Here is a 24,490-nt window from a genome sequence, read left to right on the forward strand (position 1 = left end):
CTTGTGCTGCCCCATTCCGGGCATGAGACCACGCTGCAGTGGAACTATACAGTACTGTAATTGGAGGTTAACATCCAAGGAACAGTTTTGGGATTTTTTTCCTCCATTTATAAAAACCTTAGCCAGTTGCAGTGGCTCACGCCTATAATCCCAGCACTTTGGGAGGCAGAGGCAGGTGAATCATCTGAGGTCAGGAGTTCAAGATAATCCTGGCCAATGTGGTGAAACCCCGTCTCTACTAAAAAAGGCAAAAATTAGCTGGGCATAGTAGTGGGCGCCTGTAATCCCAGCTACTTGGAAGGCTGAGGCAGGAGAATTGCTTGAACCCGGGAGACAGAGGTTGCAGTGAGCCAAGATCGCACCATTGTACTCTAGCCTGGGCAACAGGGCGAGACTCCGTCTGAAAAAAAAAAAAAAAGAAAGAAAAAGAAAAAGGAACCTCATAGCATATTTGGATTCGTGATGGAAAGAAGTTTGCAAGAAGAATTCACTTTTTAAAATGTCTAAAATGAAGAGAAACTGTTCTCCTGTGGTTCTAGGCCACCTCAAGAGAAGGTTATGTTACTATCTAAACACTCTACTAAAAAAAAAAATCGAAACACTTTATTTCAGAGCTGTAATAATGCTAAATATAATACATCTAAAAATTAAAATATAATTTTAAAAAATAGTTTGGACTTCCCATCTATGAAAATGTGGGTAAAACAGTAACATTATTATCCCACAGTTGTACTATTATTGATGATCTAACTCACTCCTGGCTGAGAGTTTTTATTATGTGCACTGAATTTATCCACGAACTATAATACAAATATACTCTGAGTTTTTTAAAATATGTGTCAGTGTACAACCTCTAACTTAGATGTTGTTTGCATCATAAAATAATTCTCCCGCTATTAAAGCCTACTAGAGTAGTTCTCAGAATAATGAATTCCTTCCTTATATTTAAATTATTATTCAACTTTTTAGAAGTTTAGAATTTGTGCAAATGCTGAGGAAAATGTTTGTCTCTTCAAAAAGTATCCTTCTTAATCTTCTCTTTCCTAAGAGTATGTCAAAGCTGCATATCACAATCTTTATCCATTTTACAAACAGCATACACCTCAGGATCTCACTTATTTTAAAGTTTGTCAGACTCAAGGATATGAAAATATACATAAATATGCATAACATATATACTATACACAAAGCAAAATAAGTTTGACTTTATGACACCTTTTCATAAACATGCATTTGAAAGTTTTGCATAAGAAAAATGAAGAGTGACTCTAAACAGAGGTGATCGTTGCCAGTTTCTCACTGCAGAATGAAATATTTTTTCTCCTTTACCCTATAACCCAAATATCACACTGAGCTTAAGGATGAAGCTGACATTTTAAAAGATCACCAAAAGTGTTCTCTTTCCAATTGCAATTATGCCCTCTATCTCAGTGGGAGCCATTGTCTGGGTCTTCTCAGCTCTCTAGCATCTTTCTGGCTTGCTTTCATTACCCTGATTATCTATTCATTTGCCGCCCAGTACTCATTTTATGAAAGATCATGTCTGCCATTTCTATAATGAGTGCTTGACTTTTACTGCCAGCATAAACACATAAAATATATAATAATTAAAGTTCACTAGTCACCAAAGTCTTGAGATCCGTCATGTTGCTAATTTGATTTTTCAAGCAATTGCTTCTCCGCGAACAGGGCTGATTTTGCCCCCTTAGGCAATGCAAGACTTATGGTTGAAGGAGATGACTCTAACCTAGAGAGATCAATTTGAATGGGCACCATATATTTCAGATTTAAGGTTCATTTTCAGCCAAATAACATGTCTATAAATTATGATGGTTCTTAGAGCCAACAAAAATTTCATCAATATTTGAACATAAATGTTGTTCTAAATGTTAAAGATTAAACAATGTTCTTTTCAAAACAGTTAACTGTTATTTAATTGTGTAGTTTTTATGGAAAATTGTTTAAACTCTAAGGAAAATGTTAATTGGAATAACTACAGGAGCCTACGCAACACAGATTGGAAACTTCACAATGTGTTGACTTACATTGAGTAAGGACAAGGTTCCAGAACACCACTTCCTTATTTTGAACACACTTCCTTGTTTTGATAACATTGGCAAAGCACTCTAAGTGCCTCATGATAATGAATTCATCTGACGTTTAATCACAAAGCAATTAATGAACTCATGAGATACTCGTGGCTCTTTGAGGACATAAAGATGTGTCATACAAAGTGTAATGTTTGTAAATGGATACAGTGGAACACGTGTTAGCCAAGGGACTTGAGTATCAGACTCTCAGTTTATAAAGAAGCAGGAAATAAAGAGGTGCTTCCATTTATACAGATTTTCTTTAGAGATAATAAAGATCTTGATGGTGTATTCAAAAAAAACACAGAAGCCAGAAGACCTGAGTTTGAAAGCAGAATGTATCACTTTCCAGCCATGTGGCCTTGGGAAACTTTTCTTCACCTCTGAGCCTCAATCTCCTCACCTGTAAAAGGAGAATTAGTAACATCAGACTCCGAAAGCCTTTTACAAGAGTAAGAGGTGCAGGGTCGAAGGGAGGAGGGGTTTGAAGTGATCAGTCAGTCAATCAATATCATTCCTCCCTCACAAGGTTAAGAAGTAAATTCAATAATATGCACTGTTTTGAAAAGTCCTTTATAAACGGCAGCATCATGCATGTGTTTAATTTTGCTATTCTTTTGGAAAATAGGTACTCTGAATAAAGTTCACAGTTGTTGTTTTTTCCCCACACACAGAATGGATGCCTTAGGAAGACACTAGTAACTACATAAGGACATAGACATTGTTTTGTGAATAAACCAGATCTGACCAATTAAGTACTTTATCAAATTACCTTTTTCAAATTTGAAAGTAACATATCAGGTTTGAAGCAACACAGGAAACTTCTCTTTTTAAACAGGTCTCTGCTATGCAGCAGCCTTCAGCAATAACTGAGTTTATAATTAAATCCAGCCTGTGTATTCAGCCCTGCAGTGGGGAGCTCGGCAGACCACTTCACCTCACTGGCAGGAGTTAAATGTGATCCCATCTCCCAGGTCCAGTACTAACACACTGTCATTCTCATTAAGCATGTGTAGTAATTCTTTACCAATTCTAAAAAACTACTAATTAATTTATAGTACTTCTGGTCACATATAATTAAAAACCATTTTTATATCTTTGATTAAAAGAGACACAACCTTTTCTGCCTCCTTTCATTGTCTTACCCATTCTTAGTAAATCATAATCACTTCCCTGGAATTTCTTTTTTTTAGGAGTGTAATATCTGCTCATATCACCTTGACTTCAGGCTCAAGCTCCCATTGCCTAGAAAATGATTCAGCAAATACAACCCTCAGAAGACAAATACTACCTCATCTTGAATAAGTGAGGCAGTCATCTTTTGGAACATGGGCACTACCAATCTCAGAATAAATGCTCAGATATATATTACAATATAATCAGAAAACCAAAGAAATTCAAAATTCACTTGAAGGATTATGCTGCCATTGTTCATATACAGTGCGTATGTGAAATTCTCTCTCAGCGTGGTGAAATGTGGACTCAACACATGATCACTCTGTACTCATTTAAAGATGCACACATAATAACAGACATTACTACATGTTAATACATGTTAATACACTATTGAAAGAGCACTGGAATAGGAGTCACCATCTCTGGTTCTAAAACAGACTCATACTTTCCAATGATGAGACTTGCTAGATCACTAAAGCCGTCTCAACTTCAATATCTTTATCAGTGAAATGAGAACTTGTTGGCTTACAGAGTTATTTTCTCTGAGGTTTCCAAAATAGGTCAGAAACTATAGCCAGAAGGCCATTCTGGCAGCTTGCCTGTTTTTACAAATAAGGCCCACTTGTTTACTTACTTTCTATGGCTGCTTTCACACTACAAAGGCAGAGTTGAGTAGTTGTGATGGACACCATATGGGCCATAAAGTCTAAAATATTGGCTATCTGACCCTTAACAAGAAAAGCTTGCTGACCTCTAGTCTAAAAGATGATAGTTATGAATTTATTTGAAATACCATGAAGTGCTATTAACCCATATGATAGAAACTCTTGGTGGATTGGAATTAAGCAACTGCCGTTTGGCTCAACTAGCTAGAAGAAATAGCTAAAAGTTCAATTTAAACAAAGGAAATAGCTCCTAATAGTTTACCTTACAGTATTTTATATTACTGAGGTATTTATTAGATGCTATCAATAAATATTTGTTGCATTTAATGTTACCAACTGATCACTAAGAGATTTTGCTTAAGAAAAATAATCGATTGATGATAGATTCACAGGAAGTTGATAGAATTGGTTTTTACAACTCTGATATGCAAATTGTAATATTAGATATGCCAGTCAAAGTGCCGCTATGCTTGATTGTTTAAATCTTAATCTTTGAGAAGTGCTTTTGCTTCGATGCAAGTTTACCTACATTTTCCAAAGCTAGGATGAAAAACTTGATGAATGAATGAAAAACCTATTGAGCTAAAGTTTTTTCTGAAAATCATCTGCATGCTATTATTAATACTTTCTCAGTAACCATGGAGAAGAAAATTTTATGAAAACCCAGAAAATGAATTTAATAATGTGGATATTCTGAGCCAAAATAGATCTATTCAGTGTGTGAAAAAAATAACTTTTTTTCAGAAATTTCAAAATTTCTTTCTCAGTGATAACTGACATTAAACAGTATTGAGTAATGGGACTCTCTCCTAAATATCTTTTTAATTTTGGTTACATAAAACTCATAAGTATGTACTGATAAAATATTTTTGAAATATTAAAATGGTTATTTTATCCTCACGAATTTCTACCTCCAAGTTGCCTCAATACTTCCAAATTGAAGAAGTACCAAAAGGTCTCGTATCATAGAGTTTCTGGCATTACATAGCTGTAATTATCTTTCACTATGACAGGACAAGAAGCTTGAAGACCTAGGTGTAAGAAGGATATTCAGGAGAGGAAAGGAAGCCTTACTTCTTCTGACCAGAGGATTCTAACAGAGTTCAGGAGAAGAGAAAGGCAAGAAGAAGGAATTAGATAGGTTGAAAGGCACAATAAGGGTAGAAGACCTAATACTTCTCTTCCCATTAGGGTCTCTGGGGGAGTTCCCAGGGCACACCAGGCTCTTTAACAACAGAGAAGACTTCAGATCATTAAGAATGCAGAGCATCAGGGTCAGGAAAAAGCACAGGTTCAATCATCATTCCCAGGCCTCCCTTTCTTTCCTGTGCCTCCCACACTGAGTTAGAGCATATGGACCTGCCTTGGGCCCCTCCACAGTGAATAACAAGGTGAGGTCATCATACTGCCTGGAGGACTACAGAATCATCAGGGGCTAGATAAAGAAAATGACAGAGGCTCAGAAGGATGTAGAGCACCCCAACAAACCAAAGGAGGCTGAGTCAGCAGGGAGGAGCGCATAAGCCCTACATTAGCCAACTTTTAGCACCTATAGCCTTTGCAGACTTTAGCAGCAGTCACCTATTAATCTCTAAAACTGAACCCAAGCCCATCCCACCTCAAAGGAGAGCTTCCAACACAAATTCAAGGACCTGCAAGAGACCAGCCACCACCCTTCCCCTAAATCCCTAATTTCAGGGATATAATGCTGTCCTCCATAAATCCTGATGCCATCTTGAGAAAGAGTGAGGGAAAAGAGAAGAAATCGGAAGAATTGAGTAATTCTCTCACGTAGATTGAGCTAAAGCTAGAGATATGTTAAATTATTAGATGAGATTAAATTTTAAATCATATTGTGCTAAATTTAGTTTTTTTCCCACTGCTCAGTCGGCACAGTCCTCCGGAGTAAGATCAATTAAGTTATAGAGAAAAGCTACATTTTCTTTGCATACCCAAATTGTAGCATGAATAAATTTGCTATCACACTATAATTATATTGTTTGGTTTAGAGGAAACATATTGATGAGAGGTTTACTCAGGGTTTAAGAAATCTCTGAAACTAAAGAAGATAGCTTTTCTCTGCATACTTACATATTAGAAGCTGTGTGAGATAATGGAGAGAAATGTGTGGGAAGGCAGACCTGAGTTCTAAGCCCAACTCAACTATTTACTATCTGTGTGAGCAACTTAAAAAGTCATTTAAACTCTACAGCAGTGAGATTGTGTGTTCCATGTGAAAAATCTAGGGAATCATTATGCTAGATTACTTAGCGTCTTCATCTCTAAAATGGGGGAGGAGAAACAGACGGGGAAGAAATAGTGTCTGCAACCTTTTCCATTCTAATTTCCTAGCAGAAATGACTGAAAAGGCAGGTGTCATTTTTCTTAGATAACCGGTAACCAGTAACTTTTTTAGTTTGGTTCAGTAGGAATTCACCTATGGGCCATGATTCCAGAGAAATTTGAGAGGAACTTATTGACAGCTATGGTATTTAAGGACAAAATCAGAGTGACCTATGTGGGATTGGAAATTTGCCTCCAACTTTCAGCAACCTGTTTTGTAACAAATAAATTAATTTGAAAATCATTTCCTAGAGTAGTGATTAAAAATTGTAAGGAATCAAAAATTAATGTGAGTCTCAAACACAAATGAGGCTATTATCTTCAAAGTAAGTAAAAGGCTCTTCAAGATGAATGCCTAAACCTGTTGGATTTCTTTAATTTTAATATGAAAGAAGGATCTTTTGATTCCCCTACTCCCTTCCCCTGAAATTTGCTCATTTATACCAATAAAGAAATCAGTGCATGCAGGATTGATCTATCAGCCATTTTCAAATTGCAGCTAAGTTTTATGGACTTCTAAAATTTTTCTGTTCAGTGGGATCACAAATGTTTTAATATTCTGGATGAAAAAAAGAAATGAGATGTCCTTGCCAGTGAATCAATCATTCATTGATCATATGGGCATATAATTCTCCATTAAGAAGTATGTACCGGAACAGGTCCAAAGAAAGAACAATAGTGATACATGTGACAATAATAAGTCCAGCTTGAGAGTTGCAGTAGCCTTCCATGTGCCAAGTAATGAGCTTTTCATGCATCTTGTTCATTGAGACCGTCACGTGTGGTCTCATTAATTCACACCACAACAACCCTCAAAAGTAAGTGTTGTTATGCATCACCATGGGGTAAAAATAGCAGGAATTTTTCTGACTATACTCCAAAAAGAGATTTTAGCCATTAGTTCATCACAGTCTAATAGCTAAACTTATTTCTAATAGTTTAAGTATTTACAGCCCCACAAAGTCTATATACTTCAGCACACTACAACCACGGTAACTCTTTGCTCTCTATGAGCAAATACTGCCATCTTGTGGAAATTGCACACCAAACAGAACATTATTATTCCATAGACTCAAAAGTTTTTCTTGTATTTATTAAGAATTTTGCAACTCAATTTTTGCATTGTCATACATACGCGCGCACACACACACACCCACACACACACACACACACATACATACACATTATTGTTGCTTATAATTACAAGGTACAATTCTCCTTTAGGTGATTTTTCAAGTTCAATTTAAAAGGGCCAGTGCTTTGGGAAGATTGAAGAGAACATATCTCTTTGTTTATTATAAGAATTCATCCTGTTCTTCTTCCAGGCAGTGCATTATATTTTACCATACTTGCTTTATGTAATTTTTAGATTGGGTTTTTGTTGAATCATAAAAAGGAGTCCATGATGATACCATTCTGATGGAATTTCCAGGAGCACTAGATTTTGTAGCAAAATGTTATGACAGAACTCTGGACTTAGAGAACACTTTCATTCCCTTCCAACACTTGTAGCCCATGCCAGCCTGTATTCCTGGAATCTGTTGTCAGGGGTGACTGAGGGGTCAGATGGTCCAATTTCTCTGTACATCCCGAAAGATTAAATCTCCCTGCAATGCCCCAGCCACTTGTGCTGCCGTGAGCATAAAATAAACCATACAAAGAGATTTTTTGGCATATTGGTACTTGAAGCACCTAGAGAGGGTGCTTCCTTCTTTCCCCTCAGTGATCTCCTATCGCTCAGCTGGCTGAACCTAAAAATTCTGCAATTAAATGATTTTTTTTTGGTTTAAGGCTTTTAATTCCTATTAGAATTTGAATAGGTGATGTATAATATATACATATATATGAGGCATATATATATATTTCAATAATTATTTCTAAAGTCAAAATATTTTCCAAGTTTAGAAAGAATAAGGAGACAAAATTAAATAAATGAAATGCAAGGGCCCCAAATACCACTGAGAAGAAAGTGTAGGCAGTAATTAAGTTCCTGAATGAGGGAAGGAATGAATGAACATGAATTGAAGGCATTAAAAAAATGGCTTCACGGTGTCACTCAAGCCACTCTGGTGGAATGTGCAGTCGTGGTTTAGAATAAATTTTGTACCCAAGGAAATGTCTGGAATGAAGTCATTCTTCAACCATTTATTAAATGGATAGATGAATAAAACAGGAATGGAATAAATCAGAAAACAGCATCAATCGTAAGAAAAAAGAATAGGATCTGAGATCAGAGTTTAGGATTCATTTACCAAAAACTGTGTTGAGTATATTCCATCAATAAATATGCACCTGCTCTGTAGTAGGCAATATGGAAGATGATGAGTACACACTCTCGAAAATGGAACAGACTAATCAAGTAATTATAAATTATGATAAGTGCTATGAAGGAAAATTCTTACACTTTCACAGTGTATTAGTTCGTTCTCTCACTGCTATGAAGAAATACCCAAGACTGGGTAGTTTATAAAGAAAGAAGTTTAATTGACTCACAGTTCCCCATGGCTGGGGAGGCCTCAGGAAACTTACAGTCACGATGGAAGGCACCTCTTCACAAGGCAGCAGGAGAGAGAATGAGTGCTGAGCAAAGGGGAAGCCCCTTATAAAACCATCAGATCTCGTGAGACTCACTCACTATCACAAGGACGGCATGAGGGAAACCACCCCCATGATTCAATTATCTCCATCTGGTCCTGCACTTGACACGTGGAGATTATTACAAGGCGAGATTTGTGTGGGGACACAGAGCCAAACCATATCACATGGCTACTGACCAATATGGTGTGATGCAAATAGGAGAGCAGGGAAACAGGATCTCATTTTGTGCCCAGATGTATTCTCATTAAGCAAATGTTGCTGTAGTTGCCTTTTATATCTACAAGTACTTATAAACTCAAATTTAAAAAGAATTATTTGTTCAAAGATGATTAAATTTTTCCTCCAAGGTAATCAATGGTGCTCTGACTACCTACAGCTTTTAGATGGGCAAATACCTGAGGGATGTGTCATTATTTTTTATTATTATGGTAAGAATGCTTAACGTGGGTGCTATTCTATTAAAATTTTTAATGTACAATACAGTATTGTTAACTATAGGTACAATGTTGTACAGTAGTTTTCTAGAACTTTTCCCTCTTGCATAACTGAAGCTTTATACCTATCGACTAGCAATACCAACATCATTTAAATGATATTCATGAATAGGCCAGGAAAGGAATTTTGATACCATGATTACATCTTTGTTTGTTGCCTAACACAGTGCTGGAAATTTCTACAAGCAGTTGCTTCTTTGGATCAAGAGATTATTTCCCATGTATATTTCTTAAACCTGTTACTTGGAGAGCAAAATGAGAGAAGGGGAATGAAGGTCATAAGTTTGGGAAATGCTGAGTTAAACAAAATCATGCAGTTTTCTTTTCTGCTGGTCTTCTGAGAGTCTTTAATAGGCTGACATCTTTGTAAATTCCCAAGTGTGTGTTTCTCAGAATTAATAACCACAAGGCCCTTTTCTTACAGAGGCCTTGTAGGTACTGGTTTGCTGTGAAATGCACTTTTGGAAATTCTGGAAATGCAAATGGCTTTTTCTGGAATGGAAGCTGGAATAAGGGTGACATATAACCCATTAATATTCATAATCATTTTAGTACATTCAATTAATCAAATTAATTGCTCTTCTAGAGCAACACTCTAGACAGATACATTTCATAGGAAGCAAGGAGAAAAGGTCCAGGTTGTGGGGGAGGTTTCAGTACAGTCTCAGTCCTGGAGTGCCGGCACGGGGCACCAGAGCTGAGGCTGTGGGAACGTCTGGGAGAGATGACAGGGACCTGAGACCAACCCTCTACCAGAGCCTCAAGGACTGGTCTCACTCTAGTTTAACTCAGATTGAACACTGACCCAACTTCCAATGCACAAAATCTTCTTCCCTTTATCATGTTGTTTGTTCTTCTAGCCATGTGGATGACGTGAAACAAGTAAAAAGGTCACTGAAACTCCATTCTCTGAACTCTCTTAAATTTTAAGCAGTCTCACCCCAAATAATCCAAGACCTTGGGCAAGAGTACAAATATAGGTTCACATACCCCAAGTCTAATTATGTAAAAATTATGCACTAAACTAAAACCTGTTTGATATAATATATTCTATGTTCTTATCTGGACAAATATACCTTCATGACCCCTAGGAGGCCAAGTTCAAGTTTCTATGTGACTAGCCAGGAGGTCTGCACTGACCCTGGAGCACAGGGCTCTGGGGCCCTTTCTTTCCACCTGCAGCTCCATCTTGCACACTGAAGTGTCTCCTACACAAGGCTGTATACACCTGAGCTAACTCATCTGAGCTCTGTCCACACTATCTACAAACTCCACCCTACAGAGCTATGGTGCACCCGTGGCTGTAAGATCTTCTGCCAGGAGGACAACCCTGGGAATAGGCCTGGCAGGCCCTGGAAGAGCACTAAGCTGTTTGGCCAGGAAATTCCAGGGAGCCCAGAGGACGATGCACACTCTGTACAGGCACACAGCCTTGGTATGATCTTCCTTGCCCTGTGATAAAGGGCATAGCTGGAGGAGGGCCACATCTAGGCTGGCCTCAGGTAGAGCCTAAGAAGCACTGGGAATTGAGAATAATTCCTCTATGAAAAACACACTTTAAAAAGCTGCAGTCTGCAGCTACCCTCAGACTCTGGGGAGGGGAAAAAGAAGCAGCAGAAGAAAAAGAAGAGGGTTTTTCCTATTTGAATTTAACTACTTCTGAAAGCCTCTGGTCAGCTTTTCTTCTTGTTTTCCAAGGTAAGATTACTTCCCCTTTGGCATTAAAAAGGAAACTAGATCAGTTGTGCGAAAAACCAAAAAAGATGTATTTTATCAACTTGAAACTTGTCCCAAGGCTTTCTCTCACACTGTGTTAAATAATAGGTCTTCTTAATTGAATTTCTTTGTGTGTAGCATATGCTGGGTGACATTATGCCAGCATCTTGCTCTAAGCAGCAAAACGTTCTTCATAAAAGCATTAAGATCCAGAGTATCATTCTGGATGTAGGAAAGGGACACAGAACTGCAACAACTTGAAAGCATATAAAAACAGTGCCTCTGAAATGTGATTGTAAAAACACACTGCGGCAAACCAGGAGGAAAATATTTAGAATTATAGGATGAAACCAGAAGCAGAAGAATAGGAAGAAAAGGAGAGAGGAAGATGGGAGGGCGGGATGGGTGAAGAGAGAGAGGAAAGCAGTATGGTGCAATGCTGTCTGTAGAATCGAAGCAATGATGACTTTCCGTTTCCTAGCATTCCATCTACAAGCAGATCTATGTATTCATTTCCCCTTGACAGCCACTGTCCTACAGAGGTGGGATTATAAATGGATGTGTTGTGAACCAGGACAATAACTATGTCTGTAATAACACACGCTTATGTTCTTTATCCCAAGGATTCTGGAGCTTCAGCAGAATGGTGACATGGACATCCTGAAGCACAAATGGTGGCCTAAGAATGGCCAGTGTGACCTGTACTCCTCAGTGGACACAAAGCAGAAAGGAGGCGCCCTGGACATAAAGAGCTTTGCAGGGGTCTTTTGTATCCTGGCTGCTGGAATTGTCCTCTCCTGCTTCATAGCCATGCTGGAGACGTGGTGGAACAAGAGGAAAGGCTCCCGGGTTCCATCAAAAGAGGTATTTGATTGAGAGATTTGGCTCTAAATTGAATCAACAAGCAGACTGTATTTCCAGGGAGGACGATCCCAGGGAGGATAATGGGTTGGGGGTGGCACTTGTTTCTTCGTTCTTTGAAGATTAAAAATAAAGTTGTGAAATATAAAAATTGGTAAGATCAATATCAATTTCCATTTTAGGATATCCCAAGATCAGTGAAGAGGAGACTATAGTGTTTGAAAGACTTAGAATTTCATATACCATAATGGACTGTGAAATTCTCTGAAATCTCAGAATAGATTTTAATTCAATGATTTTTAAAGGCCATGATTGCTTTGACCAGTTCACAGAGATACTTAACATTTTGTTTCACTTAGTTGTTTAACTTGTAAGTAAATTCTTCATATCTCTAAGACTAGCCCCCCAAAAATACAATACTGTAATAAAAATGATCAGAATTTTCTCTTCACCACTAGTGACTGCCTCCTTCTCTACTCATGTAGATCTATAGAAGCTCTTCGATGGCCCCAAGCTTATCAAATCCAAAATCCACATCATGAAAACATCCAAATTTCAATTTTTCTCCTTTACTCTGGAGTCAGCTTAACTTCAGGGCCATATTAAATTTTATCTCGATATCTGAAAGAATAATTACAGAATTACACCTATCTATTTTGTAGTGGCCTGAGCATTGTTTTCATCATGAAGTATGAGACTTATAAATTAAAGAAAATCTGAAATTAAATCTTGATTAATTTATCTTATTTCCACTGGACCAAAGGGGTGAAAATGTTTTAACTAATGAAGTCATATTCACCAAAGCTTCACAAATTGAAGCAAAAACCAATCTGAATTTGCTAAACAATTTTATTTGATGGATAGCTTCAAAGAAAGTTTTAAAGTTTCTATAACTAGAACTTGGCTGACTAACTGATGCCTGAGGTGACTCCTGAAAGGATCTGCTTTAATGCACAATAGATACGGCTTCTCATTTGCATACGAATTGTTGCATGTTAATGTATTTTTTCAAACAGGGTGATTTCAAAAGTAGTGTAAGGATTCCTTCTTATCACCTTATATGCAAAATTGATCACAGCATTTATAAGGAAAAGCTTGGCTTTAGCAAAGATGAATTTTAGCTTCCTACCTGTGTGAATGAGCATACATTCTAAATACGTGAAGAATGAATTCTAAATTAATCAAGTCTTATTGTAGTGTTTTCTTTGTGGAATAAGCTTCTGGTATCTCTGTTGACATTGATTCAATGCAAAAGACCACATTAATGCAACATTATAGCTGAGACTTCATACTTTTAAAAATCTGGAAAGTAAGGACTCCCCATGCTCCTTATATTTTGAATTACTATATATGATATTAAAATTTTGCATTATTATATCTGTTGATGGATGACTACCTTACAGTTGCTGTGGGAACCATAAAATTATATGTCTCAATCCTCTAAAGTCTCAGTGATAATATTGCATTAATGGATATTTTTTATTGAATTTTGAAATGAGAAGGGAGAAGGAAAAACAGTGATGCACATCAAAATATTTTTCACTGAGGAACATTTTAATAGCACAATGAAAAAAATACATACTCCATTCCAACTTGTGACAGCTAATCCAGATCCTAGGAAAAAATATTTTCTCCTCTTATGATTAATAGATATCTTAAATTCTCATAAATTTAATTTATTGAATTTGGCTGTAAATAAGACTAATAACAAGGATAATTTTATTTCCTTCCAGTTTTATTTCTCAAACATTGGACTTTAATACTCAATTTTAGTGAAAAATATAAGGAGCTTATAAATGGGTTTCAATTCCAAAAATCTGAGATTTTACTTATATTTTTGTTTATTAACTGCCTTTTTACCAAGACGCCATTAGCATAGCTTAAAGCGTCTTTGGTTTTGAGGTCAGTGAGCATAAAGCTGGCCCTAAACTAAAGCTATCACTCACGTGCCCTGACTTGAAGGGGTCCCTAAATATCTCACTGACCTCACAATATTGACTGATTCAGGTGCTAGATATCTTGAGTGCATAAAATCCCTCAATTAGAAATTATTTTGTGTTGAGTATTGCTCTCTCTAAACAATCTCACGTATCCTTGGCTTACAAGAAATAACACTTTAACAGTCACTAACACTTTAGTATGAAATAGCTTACTATATCGTTTTTTTTCAAGAATGGAAACTTAAGGTTAGGAGTAAGTGGTTGAAAGGAACAAAAATTTAACTTGGAATGAGACACCCTGAAAAGGGAGGAAGCATGTATAAAGAAGAGGTGGGGGGTAGAGTTGCCAAAACCATACTTTCTATTGGTACAATTTTGCCTGGGTCTGTCTTTTATAGAATGGCAATCACCCATCAACTGGTTACATATCTTTGTAGTTGCATGTGGCATATGATCACTTTAAAACTTTTACTGCAAGAAAAATATTTATTGTAGATAATCTTATCTCAGAATTGGAGTCCCCCAGAACCTAGCACAGTGCCTGGCTCATACTAGGTGCTCAATAAATATTTGTTAAATGAATAAACCCCAAAGTTCAGTTAATTACATGTTTGCTGAACTACTTTTTTTTTTTTAACCATCAAAGCTAGTACTGATGAGAACCTTATTTTCTTTTTCTTCATCTCCAGGATGACAAGGAAATTGACCTGGAGCACCTCCATAGACGTGTAAATAGCTTGTGCACAGATGACGACAGCCCCCATAAACAGTTTTCCACCTCGTCAATTGATTTGACCCCTCTGGACATTGACACTTTGCCAACACGACAAGCACTGGAGCAAATCAGTGATTTCAGGAACACTCATATTACCACAACAACCTTTATCCCAGAGCAGATCCAGACTCTTAGCCGCACACTGTCAGCTAAAGCTGCTTCTGGTTTCACTTTTGGCAACGTGCCTGAGCACCGAACTGGCCCTTTTAGGCACAGGGCACCTAATGGGGGCTTTTTCAGGAGTCCTATAAAAACAATGTCATCTATTCCTTATCAACCAACTCCTACCCTGGGGCTCAATCTGGGTAATGATCCAGACCGAGGCACCTCCATATGAGCATCAAACAAATCTCTTCACTGTTTCCTTTTTAGGACTCCCTTTGCAAGGAGCAACTGTAATATTGTGGGACTAACATGGATGTAACGTTAAAGAAAAAGATCAGGATTATTAGTAACAATTCTAGTTTTTTCCTCTCACCTTCTCCCTCTCCTCTCTCCTCTATTATTTTCTCTCTTTCCCCCTCCCTTCCTGTACATTTTCCTCCACTTTTTTTCATTACTCAACTTGTTCCCCAAGAAGGTAGTGTACTAGGATCCTATTAGTCTGCTCTTCATATACTGTACATCAAGTATAGGAAATGTGCACTGAGTATACTAAAAGTATATGCAGGATTAATTTTACATAAAGGCCTCTTCTGTAACATTTCTCTATTTTTTGAAATACAATTGCAATAACTTCAGTCTTTTTACATTCTTCTGCTGCATCCATAACAATGCTCCACTGCTGTTGAGTGTCCTTTAACTGTGGACCAAAGGCAACCCCTGCAGTGTTTATAAAACAATTTTAAGACCATTCAGGCCACATAAGATGAGAATGCAATTTTGTAGGATTACAAAAAAGCCATTAATATGCCAGTCAAGACTACAGTTAAAACTACTCTTGCACTGCAACAGTGCATATGACCTTTATGTGATTGTACAGTATTAAAAGTTTTTTCTTATGTACAGTAAACTTTATCATATGGCAGAAGCCTCTATTGTGTTAAATAAATTAGTATTTCATATATATACATATATATGCACCTATATAATGTGTATATATATAAAAAGGCAGCCATTGCTATTGCAATTCATTTAATAAAGCTTTAGTTTAAACAAAAGTATTGTATACAGGAACTATGTATAGTGCAGGGGTTCTTTTCAGTTAGAAAAGGCAGGTTGCTTTAATGTTATTCTGACTCGCATTGTTTGCCAACAGAAAATATTTTATACTTTTGTTATTAAAGCATCCAGGGCAATTTAATATTTGTTCCTAGATGTAACTCATTTGAATAGGTTTTGCATTTGTTATTCAGCAGTGTATAAAGCTAACCTCGATAATTTTACTTTTAATTAATTATCTAAATGAAAAATGCTATTAGCTGAACCACATCCACAACAGCACATAGAGCTCTAGAAGAGTTGAAACATAGATCATTGAAGGTTAAAAATCCTCTTCCAAAGCAGCAAGTCAATCAATACAATAATGATATTTGGGGAGGGGTGGGAGCCCTTAAGAACTATTGATGTGGCCTTAAATTACTATCATTTGTTATCCTAAAGAAGAAAACATAATAACCATAATGGGCTCTCAACTCAACCCCCTTTTTTATTTAGTTCTATTTGGAGGAGTTATGTATTTTTTACATTAGTGCCAAGTATATAGAAGGATGACAGCAAAAACAGTGCCTCTTCGTGCACAACCCTTTTAAAGTAGCATTCTTACTTGTTAGAAATGTAGAATGAACTTTGTTTGTAATCCTTAAATTAAAATGTGGTAAGTAGGAGGCAAGAACTTATTCTGTGTTTTTACGCAGCCATACACTTACTTTAATCTAACTCATTCTGTGGCTAGGATTGATATAGGAATCAACCTATGTGATTTGCTTTAGGAGAAATTAAAAGGTATATTCTTAAGATATATTATATTTTGATGCTAATTCTGTTCTGGGGAGCATCTTGTATTGTCACTGTTTTGTACTAAATCTTCAAATATTGTCTACTGTGTAAGGCAGAAAAATTTCTTATCATGCAAAAACCATTTTGTTTCCAGGGTAACAAGTAACTAAGTGCATGCACAACTTGTTTTCCCTTGTAACATTCATGATCTCATTTACAACTCTGATTTTAAAACAAAAAAATCTTTACAACAAGCTATATAGGGACATACCAGATGTTGCAGTGATTTTAGCTATCAACAAACTGTTAACCATGTACAATATTTAAAATAGGCTTATTTTGATGTATCGCCTATTATACAAACACACAAAACATTTTTGGAGGCCTCAGTTATGAGTGACAGAGCTTTCTGTGTATAATTTGTCTAAATAATTTGTCTAATAAAAATGTTTTCTAAACTTGCTCTCATACTATTGAAGTCTTAACTGTAAGATTTGAAAATGTTTACTCTCTCACAGATTGAACTAAATTTTTCTAAAAATTTATCTTGAGTTAATTAAAGCATAAATCACATTTAAGTTTTACTGGCAGAACTATGCCAAAATGAATGGCTTTCTAAAACATTACTAAGTGATGTCTTAAACCAATGAGAGACTGCCTTCCTGCTATTTGAGACTATTTGAACCAACAATATATTTGTTTTTCTCTGTGGATGTCTCTGTGAGCACTTTTTTGGGAAAGATTTATCCTGTTTCATGTAAGCAATGCAACCATTATGATAATATCAGGATGAGGGTGTGTTACATCAAAAAAACTAAGAAAGACAAGAAAATTAAGGGTAATTATTAAACTTAGGATTTCTTTCTTAAAAACTTCTTTGCTAGAGAACTATTCGTCATGCTGAATCTATTAATTTGGGAAGTAATTTAGGCTCTAAGATTATTTCTAATAGTTTTCCTGCATTTGAACAATAATATTTAATTCTTCCAGCGTTTAACACACCTAAGGGATATATATCTGAAAATGCATTTTGAAAATATAATTTAGTAAAAAAAAAAAAAAAATGTTCTCTATTGTTCTAAAGTTTCATCCAAAATAATTCTTTGAATATTGGAACTAAGAGGAACTTTAGAGATCTAGACTATTGACCTCATTTTACAAATCAGGGAAAATAAGATGCTAAGATGCTGTGATATGCCCAAATGTTTGACAACCTAAAATGTAAACTGGGTCTTTTTTAAAACTCTGCCACCCTTCAATCACACCAACATAGGTCCTCGTGGATTGTAAATATAGGCTCCACCTTCTCCTCTCACCAAGCCTAGGCTACAAATCTCTAGGATCCTTCCTTCCTTGTTTGGGACACATAGATCATCTGATTCCACTTTTACACATGGGAAAGTGAGTACCTCAGGTTATTTACCCAGGGCCATAGCTAGTGGCAAAACTGAGGTCAGTTCCTGTTTCTGTCTACACTTGGTTTTTTGGCCCATTGTTTGTCCTGGTTTGCAACACTTAGACCGACCTGGCTATTTCACTACAAGACAAAATACCTTATATCCAAGTACTTTTATTCTATTCAAATGTCCAATTTACCCCATTGGTGAATCGTTAAGATATCTGGTATCACTGTACCACTTCAGAACTTATGCAGAGGCTTTGGTTTAATCATACGTACTTAAAGTTGTAAGACTGCCTTCTTCCTCATACCATTAAACTACAGGCAATTTGTCATGTTCGTGATCATGTTATTTTTCATCTCTTTTAGTTTGGGATTGGCTGTCAACTGAATAAATACTTTTAAAAGTAGACTTTACCACATGGTACTTTGCTTCATCAATTTAAATAAAAAATGGGAAGATCCATTTACCCTGCGTGATACTTCTAAAACACACAATTGAATAACAAGTTATTACTATTTTATAATGAGAATTTTCCAATGGTGAAACACATTCTAGATTATGAGTATAGTAAATCATGCAGAGAAGAGATTATGTGCTGGTAAACATAGGTTTTATCCTTAAATATGAATATAATGATGACTGATAAAGTACAATGGACTCACTAAAATTTGGCTTCCTTCCAGAGTACTTTTCCTTCAAAAAACAAATCTTATAGCCAACCCTCATGACCAAATATTAATAAATGATTAACAACTATGGCCATAATTATCATTTCAATGAAATTTGGTAGACACTCTGTCAACAAATATTTTAGAAGACACCCTCTTATGAGGCAGCGTATGTGAGCTTCCCTAGGTAGAAATTACTTATCTGACACTGAAAAGTCAGAGAATAAAGCTATAATTTATAGAAGATTTGATACATGTAATTCAATTCTACTAGTGTTAACAGAGAACCTATTATTTTGAAAGCCATTGTGCTAAACAGCTGGGCATGGCAGAAATGAATGTTTAGGAATGGGTCTGGGTGTGTTCCAACACTCATCTCTTTCCCGGCTCCATATCAACATGCAGGATACGGAGGCCACGTTACAGAATGAGTCACCTCAAACCAGTACAGTCTTCTTGGTTGGGTGACTCACTGGCGCAATTCATCTTAGTAGCTCTCAAGCACCAGTTGAAACTGTCTTCTTGGTTCAGACCACCTCCCCAAAGAAGACTTGGAAATTTACCAACATGCCAGATCCTGAAGCCAAATTTTCAAAAATGTGAAAATTCCTATAAGCCACAGAAAATTACTATCTAACTCTTCATCCTTATTGATACCTGCATACCATTCAGAGACTGACTCCTACCCTTAGGTGTCCTCATCGGCATAATGTAGACCATAACAACTCCTTTTCTATCCCTGCAAATCTAATGAGTCATGATAGTTCAAGCTCTGCAATGTTTCAACTTGCCTCAACAGGACAAAACATAGTAAATCTTATTCAGGCTCTTTTTCATACTGCAACTAAAACTCCGTGCTACCTTTCCTGTCATCTAAGACACAGGATGCAGTGTGGCCCATAAACCCAATGAATGTAAAGTATCCTTCAGGCTGCCCACCATGGTGATATCCTCCAACCCACACATACCTCCAGGAGACTAGAAACCTCATGGTTTTGCTTCATTTTATAGAGCTGCACAGAGGCATGGAACAGTTAAAGCGCATAATGATTCAGCCTACCACTGGGATAGAAACAGATCAAGGAACTCTCATTTCTTCACCTGAATTTTTCAAATTCCTATGTCTTCAATAGTATTCATTTGCTTTGTTTCCATGTAACATTGATGACAAAACAAAAATTGTTCAAATTTGAGAATTTTTTTCATATCTAAGGGCTCTATCTTAACTTGCTACAATTTAGGACTCAGTGACATCTTTTGACTAATTTTGTCTCATAGTTCCTAGAATTTCTTCAGAATGAAGAAGAGAAACTAGCTGTGCTATTTGAACATATTACCTACCTCATAGTATAGACATAGCTTGTCTAGTCTTCATGAGGAAGGAGGACCCGGTTTTCTTTTGGAGAAACCCCATACGTTCCTACCTTGGAGTAAGCAACACATTTCAACAGTCTCAAACTATTCATGATGTGGTTGAAAACTCACAAAATTTTCAGCACATTAATTCTCATTAATTAAAAACTAATTAAGCTTTCCTAACAGCTGCTTTACAAGAAGAAACATATGTCACAAAAACAAAGAATGATACAGTGTCAGAACCAGAGAAGGGATGACAAACATTGCTTTTAATAAATATTTTGCCAGTTACAAGATTTGAAATATGAGTAGAAGGCAAACTTTAAGTTGTTATATTTTATTATTAAATTGCTGCTACTGAAAAAGTTTAGGAATTAAGTAGCCTACTTAAGTGGCTGTTTTTAATTTTTAAAAATTGGACATCAGTATTATTTTTTAAACACACATAGATACATATATGCAAAGATAACCCATAACTTCCTGAATTTGAAAAATAAACAAATATAGCTTGCATATTCGCTACACAAAAGATTCATAGTAGGAGGCCTTTAAGAATTAGTTCTTCTGATATGTAATAAAATAAGATTCAATTTACAAAAATTCAAGTTATCTAAAGCTTTCAGGATCACAGCTATTTCCTGGAGGCAAGGGTATCAGTATCTATTTCATACTATGTAAAAAAGTATCTGATAGTTCATATTTAATTCCTTTCCAAAATTAGGTTGACTTTAAAATTAAATGCTAACCCTCTTATTAACATCTGTTTACAAAAGTTATCTATAAGATTTATTGCTAGAAATAAAAGCACACTAAAATTAAGCTGAAAAATAGAAGTTCCATATGTTCAGCTTACCTCATTTGGCTTTTTTTTTTTTTTTTTTGAGACAGAGTCTTGCTCTATCACCCCAGCTGGAATGCAGTGGTACGATCTCGGCTCCCTGGAACCTTCGCCTCCTAGGCTCAGGCAATTCTCGTGCCTCAGCCTCCCAAGTAGCTAGGACTACAGGCGTGTGCCACCATGCTCAGCTAATTTTGGGTATTTTTAATAGAGATGGGGTTTCACCATGTTGGGCAGGCTGGTCTTGAATCCCAGACCTCATGTGATCTGCCCATCTCCGTCTCCCAAAGTGCTGAGATTACAGGCGTGAGCCACCACGCCCAGTCTTATATCATCTGACTTTTTAGTGCTAGAAATAGTAACTGAATAATTAACATACTCAAGTACTTCTCTAGACACTGTTTTTTAAAAAAGCTTTGAACATACCTGATTGACATAGTTGACATGAGATATGTAATACAAAACTCTATTCACACATGATTTTTTTTAATGAGTACAATTCTTTCCAAATCAACATATTAGGAGTTAAAAATATGCAGTGCAGCAATATATACACATAATTGGGACTCTCAGATTGTAATTCTGCATGACTAAACATTTTTAAACTTATTTCTCACTCACTCAGATTTCTCCATGGAAAGATCATAGTAAAAATGACCATAAAATGAGTACCATATGTATGAAAACCCTCTCACATGTACAGCCTCCAAAGTTTTTGATGTGTCCAATGGCTCAATCACCAATCATGAATATTTTTAATTAGGCCTCTCTCATCATCATTAAATGAAGTTTTAGATTCCTACTTCATAACTTCATAATCATCATTTTGTGTCTCTTTCCCTTTTTTTTTTGTAATGAGTTTAGTACCTATACAGAAACTTCAGCAAGGCTTCAGGGAGAATATTGGGAAAAACACAATCACATAAGATCAATCAGTCCACCAACAAATACTTTCTGAGCACCTACTATTAGCACGGTACTCTAGGGCAGAGTTCTCCTAACTGATGTACCAAGGCAAGTGCCTGGGCCAGCTGTGCTTCTGGTGTAGTGAAGCTTTGATCCTCTCATTTCCTCATGGTGGTCGGGGAGAGGGGGTGACTGGGCTGAAATTCTTCCTGCGAGCAGCTCTGCCACCCAGCTTCTCCTGAGAGAGCTTCCAAAGTTGGAGAAACAAAATATAAACATTTGAAAAGTGAAGTAAAAACTCATCATATAAATAACATCAGAAGACATGAATATAAATTACACCATGTTGCAGAGTATATTTGTCAAATTAGTGGTATAGAAAAAAATACTCTATGAAAAGAGGGAAAGAATAACGTAGGCTGCATGGTTTGGAATGGTTTCATGGAACAAGTGGAAAATTAGCCTAATCACCAAGAATGTGGAAAGGTCAGAAGGATGCTTTGGTACCAGAGGTTACAGTGCAACCATAGGACAAGCGTTGGGAAGAATGTTCAGAGGCACAGTAGACCACGATGTCTGCAATATGGGCTTTGTGTCAGAGAGCAGCAAAAGGCAAAGCGTGGGTGAGATTGCGGGATGCCTGGAGGCTGAGTTCAAGAGAGAACACTACATCCTCTTTATTCACATATTCAACATATGTTTACCCAGGTCTTGCTGTGTGCAAGACACTGTTTTGTGTGTTGGGGATACACCGGTAAGCAAGACAGAAATTCATGCCCTCATGGAGTTCACAGTTAACTGAGGGAGATCGATAATAAGCCAGAAAGTAAGTGAAGGATTAGTCTATTGGAAGGTGGTAAGTGCTGTAGAGGAAAACAAAGCAAAAGAAGAACAAGGAGCAGGAAGGCCAGAGCAGAAGTGGGGATCTGCTATTTTAAGTAAGGTGGTCAAAGGAGGCCTGACTGATTGGCTGGCATTTGAATGAAGCTTTAAATGGAGTGAGGGAGTTAGCCATGTTGCTGTCTGGGGAAAAGGCATTCCAGTCTTTGGGAACAACCAGTACAAAGGCTCTGAGGTGAGACTGTCCTGGGCATGTCTAAAGAATAGCGAGATAATCAATTCAGCTGGATTGGAATGAGTGGTAGGAGAAGGGGGCTAAGAAGTAACAAATGACTCATATTACAAGGCTTTGTAGGACACTGAAGATTTGGGCTTTTATTCTGCATGGGTTGGGAAACCCCTGGAGTATTTTGAACAAAGTAGAATGACATTTACTAGTTCCAGCAGGTTGATCACAAAGTCAGATATAAATCAGTCTTGGAATCATAACTGCCGACACCTTCCCACCCTCCTTTGGTCCTAAATATTTGCTACCATTTTAAGTAGAGTGCAATAGGAAAGTGGTATGGAAGTGCCAGTTGCCGGTCCTTGAACCATCAGAGAGGGACTGAAGCTGGGCTGGCACTCATAGAGGCTCACGACCATGGAATGTGTGAAAACCTCCGTCAGTGGCAGTGGGGAAACCACTGAAGATTTTTAACCAAGGGAGAAACAGGCTCTTAAAGGGGCAGTTTAGAAAAATTAAACTGGTAGCGATTCATCAAATGAAATGAAGAAGAAAAAGAGGCCAATTAAAAGGACTGGACAATAATTTCGGTATGTGCTGAACTTCTGAAGTAGTCTAGAAAAGAAAGAAGATACAGAGCGTAGATATGTATTGAAGGAAGAATCAAGAGAACTTGAAGGTTAACTGAATATAGAGCGTAAAAGAGGAAAGCAAGTCAAAGATGATCGATTTCTCAAATTCAGATGCCAGAAAGATGGATATAATTTTACCAAAAAGTGTCAAACTCAGAATATCTAGTTTGGTAATTTTACTTTTTCCTTGAATTAGAGAGCTTGGGGGAAGAAAGGATAGAATTGAGAATCGTTTGTTCTCTTTCACTGGGAGCATGAATGATGAATTTTTAACAAGTGATGGGGAACTGAGGGATCACCTAGAGTCCATAATTTTTAAACTGTGCTCCCCAGATTCCCAAGGGTTTTACTCAAGATTTATGGGGATGCCACTGGGCTGCGGTGAGGCCTGCTGGGCTGCGGTGAGACCCACTGGGCTGCGGTGAGGGGCTGCGGTGAGACCTGCTGGGCTGCGCTGAGGCCCACTGGGCTGCGGTGAGGCCCGCTGGGCTGCGATGAGGGGCTGCGGTGAGACCCACTGGGCTGCAGTGAGGGGCTGCGATGAGGCCCACTGGGCTGCGGTGAGGGGCTGCGGTGAGGCCCACTGGGCTGCGGTGAGGGGCTGCGGCGAGGGGCTGCGGTGAGGCCCACTGGGCTTCCCTTAGGGCACCTCTGCTTTGATTTCTTCATTTGCAGTTGGTCCCTCAGTGTCAGTGGGGGGTTGGTTCCCTCAGTGTCAGTTGGGGGTTGGTTCCAGGACCCCCCTCAGATACCAGAATCCAAGGATGCCCAGACCCTTATATAAAATGGTATAGTGTTTGCCTATAATATATTCATATAACATATGCAAATTCTTCTGTATAATTTAAATCACCTCTAGATTATTTCTAACATATAATACAATGTAAATGCTATGTAAACAGTTGTTATACTGTACAGTTTAGGGAATAATGACAAGAGAAATGTCTGTACATGTTTAGTACAGAGTGTTTTTCTGAATATTTTCAATCTGAGGTTGGTTGAATCCATAGATGTGAAACCCACAG

General features: G+C 37.2%; 1 protein-coding gene across 1 annotated transcript in view; it reads left to right on the forward strand.

Moving 5' to 3' along the window:
- The window catches only part of GRID2 (glutamate ionotropic receptor delta type subunit 2), a 1,495,815-nt gene extending 1,477,416 nt beyond the window's left edge, over positions 1-18,399 (forward strand). Inside the window, exons 15-16 of the mRNA XM_024246001.3 lie at positions 11,706-11,946; positions 14,573-18,399. Of these exons, the coding sequence (XP_024101769.1) occupies positions 11,706-11,946; positions 14,573-14,995 (664 nt within the window). The 3' untranslated portion in view covers positions 14,996-18,399. The remainder of the gene's footprint in view (positions 1-11,705; positions 11,947-14,572) is intronic.
- Positions 18,400-24,490: the final 6,091 nt, after the last annotated feature.

Source organism: Pongo abelii, chromosome 3, assembly GCF_028885655.2.
Source record: "Pongo abelii isolate AG06213 chromosome 3, NHGRI_mPonAbe1-v2.0_pri, whole genome shotgun sequence".
Taxonomy (NCBI): domain Eukaryota; kingdom Metazoa; phylum Chordata; class Mammalia; order Primates; family Hominidae; genus Pongo; species Pongo abelii.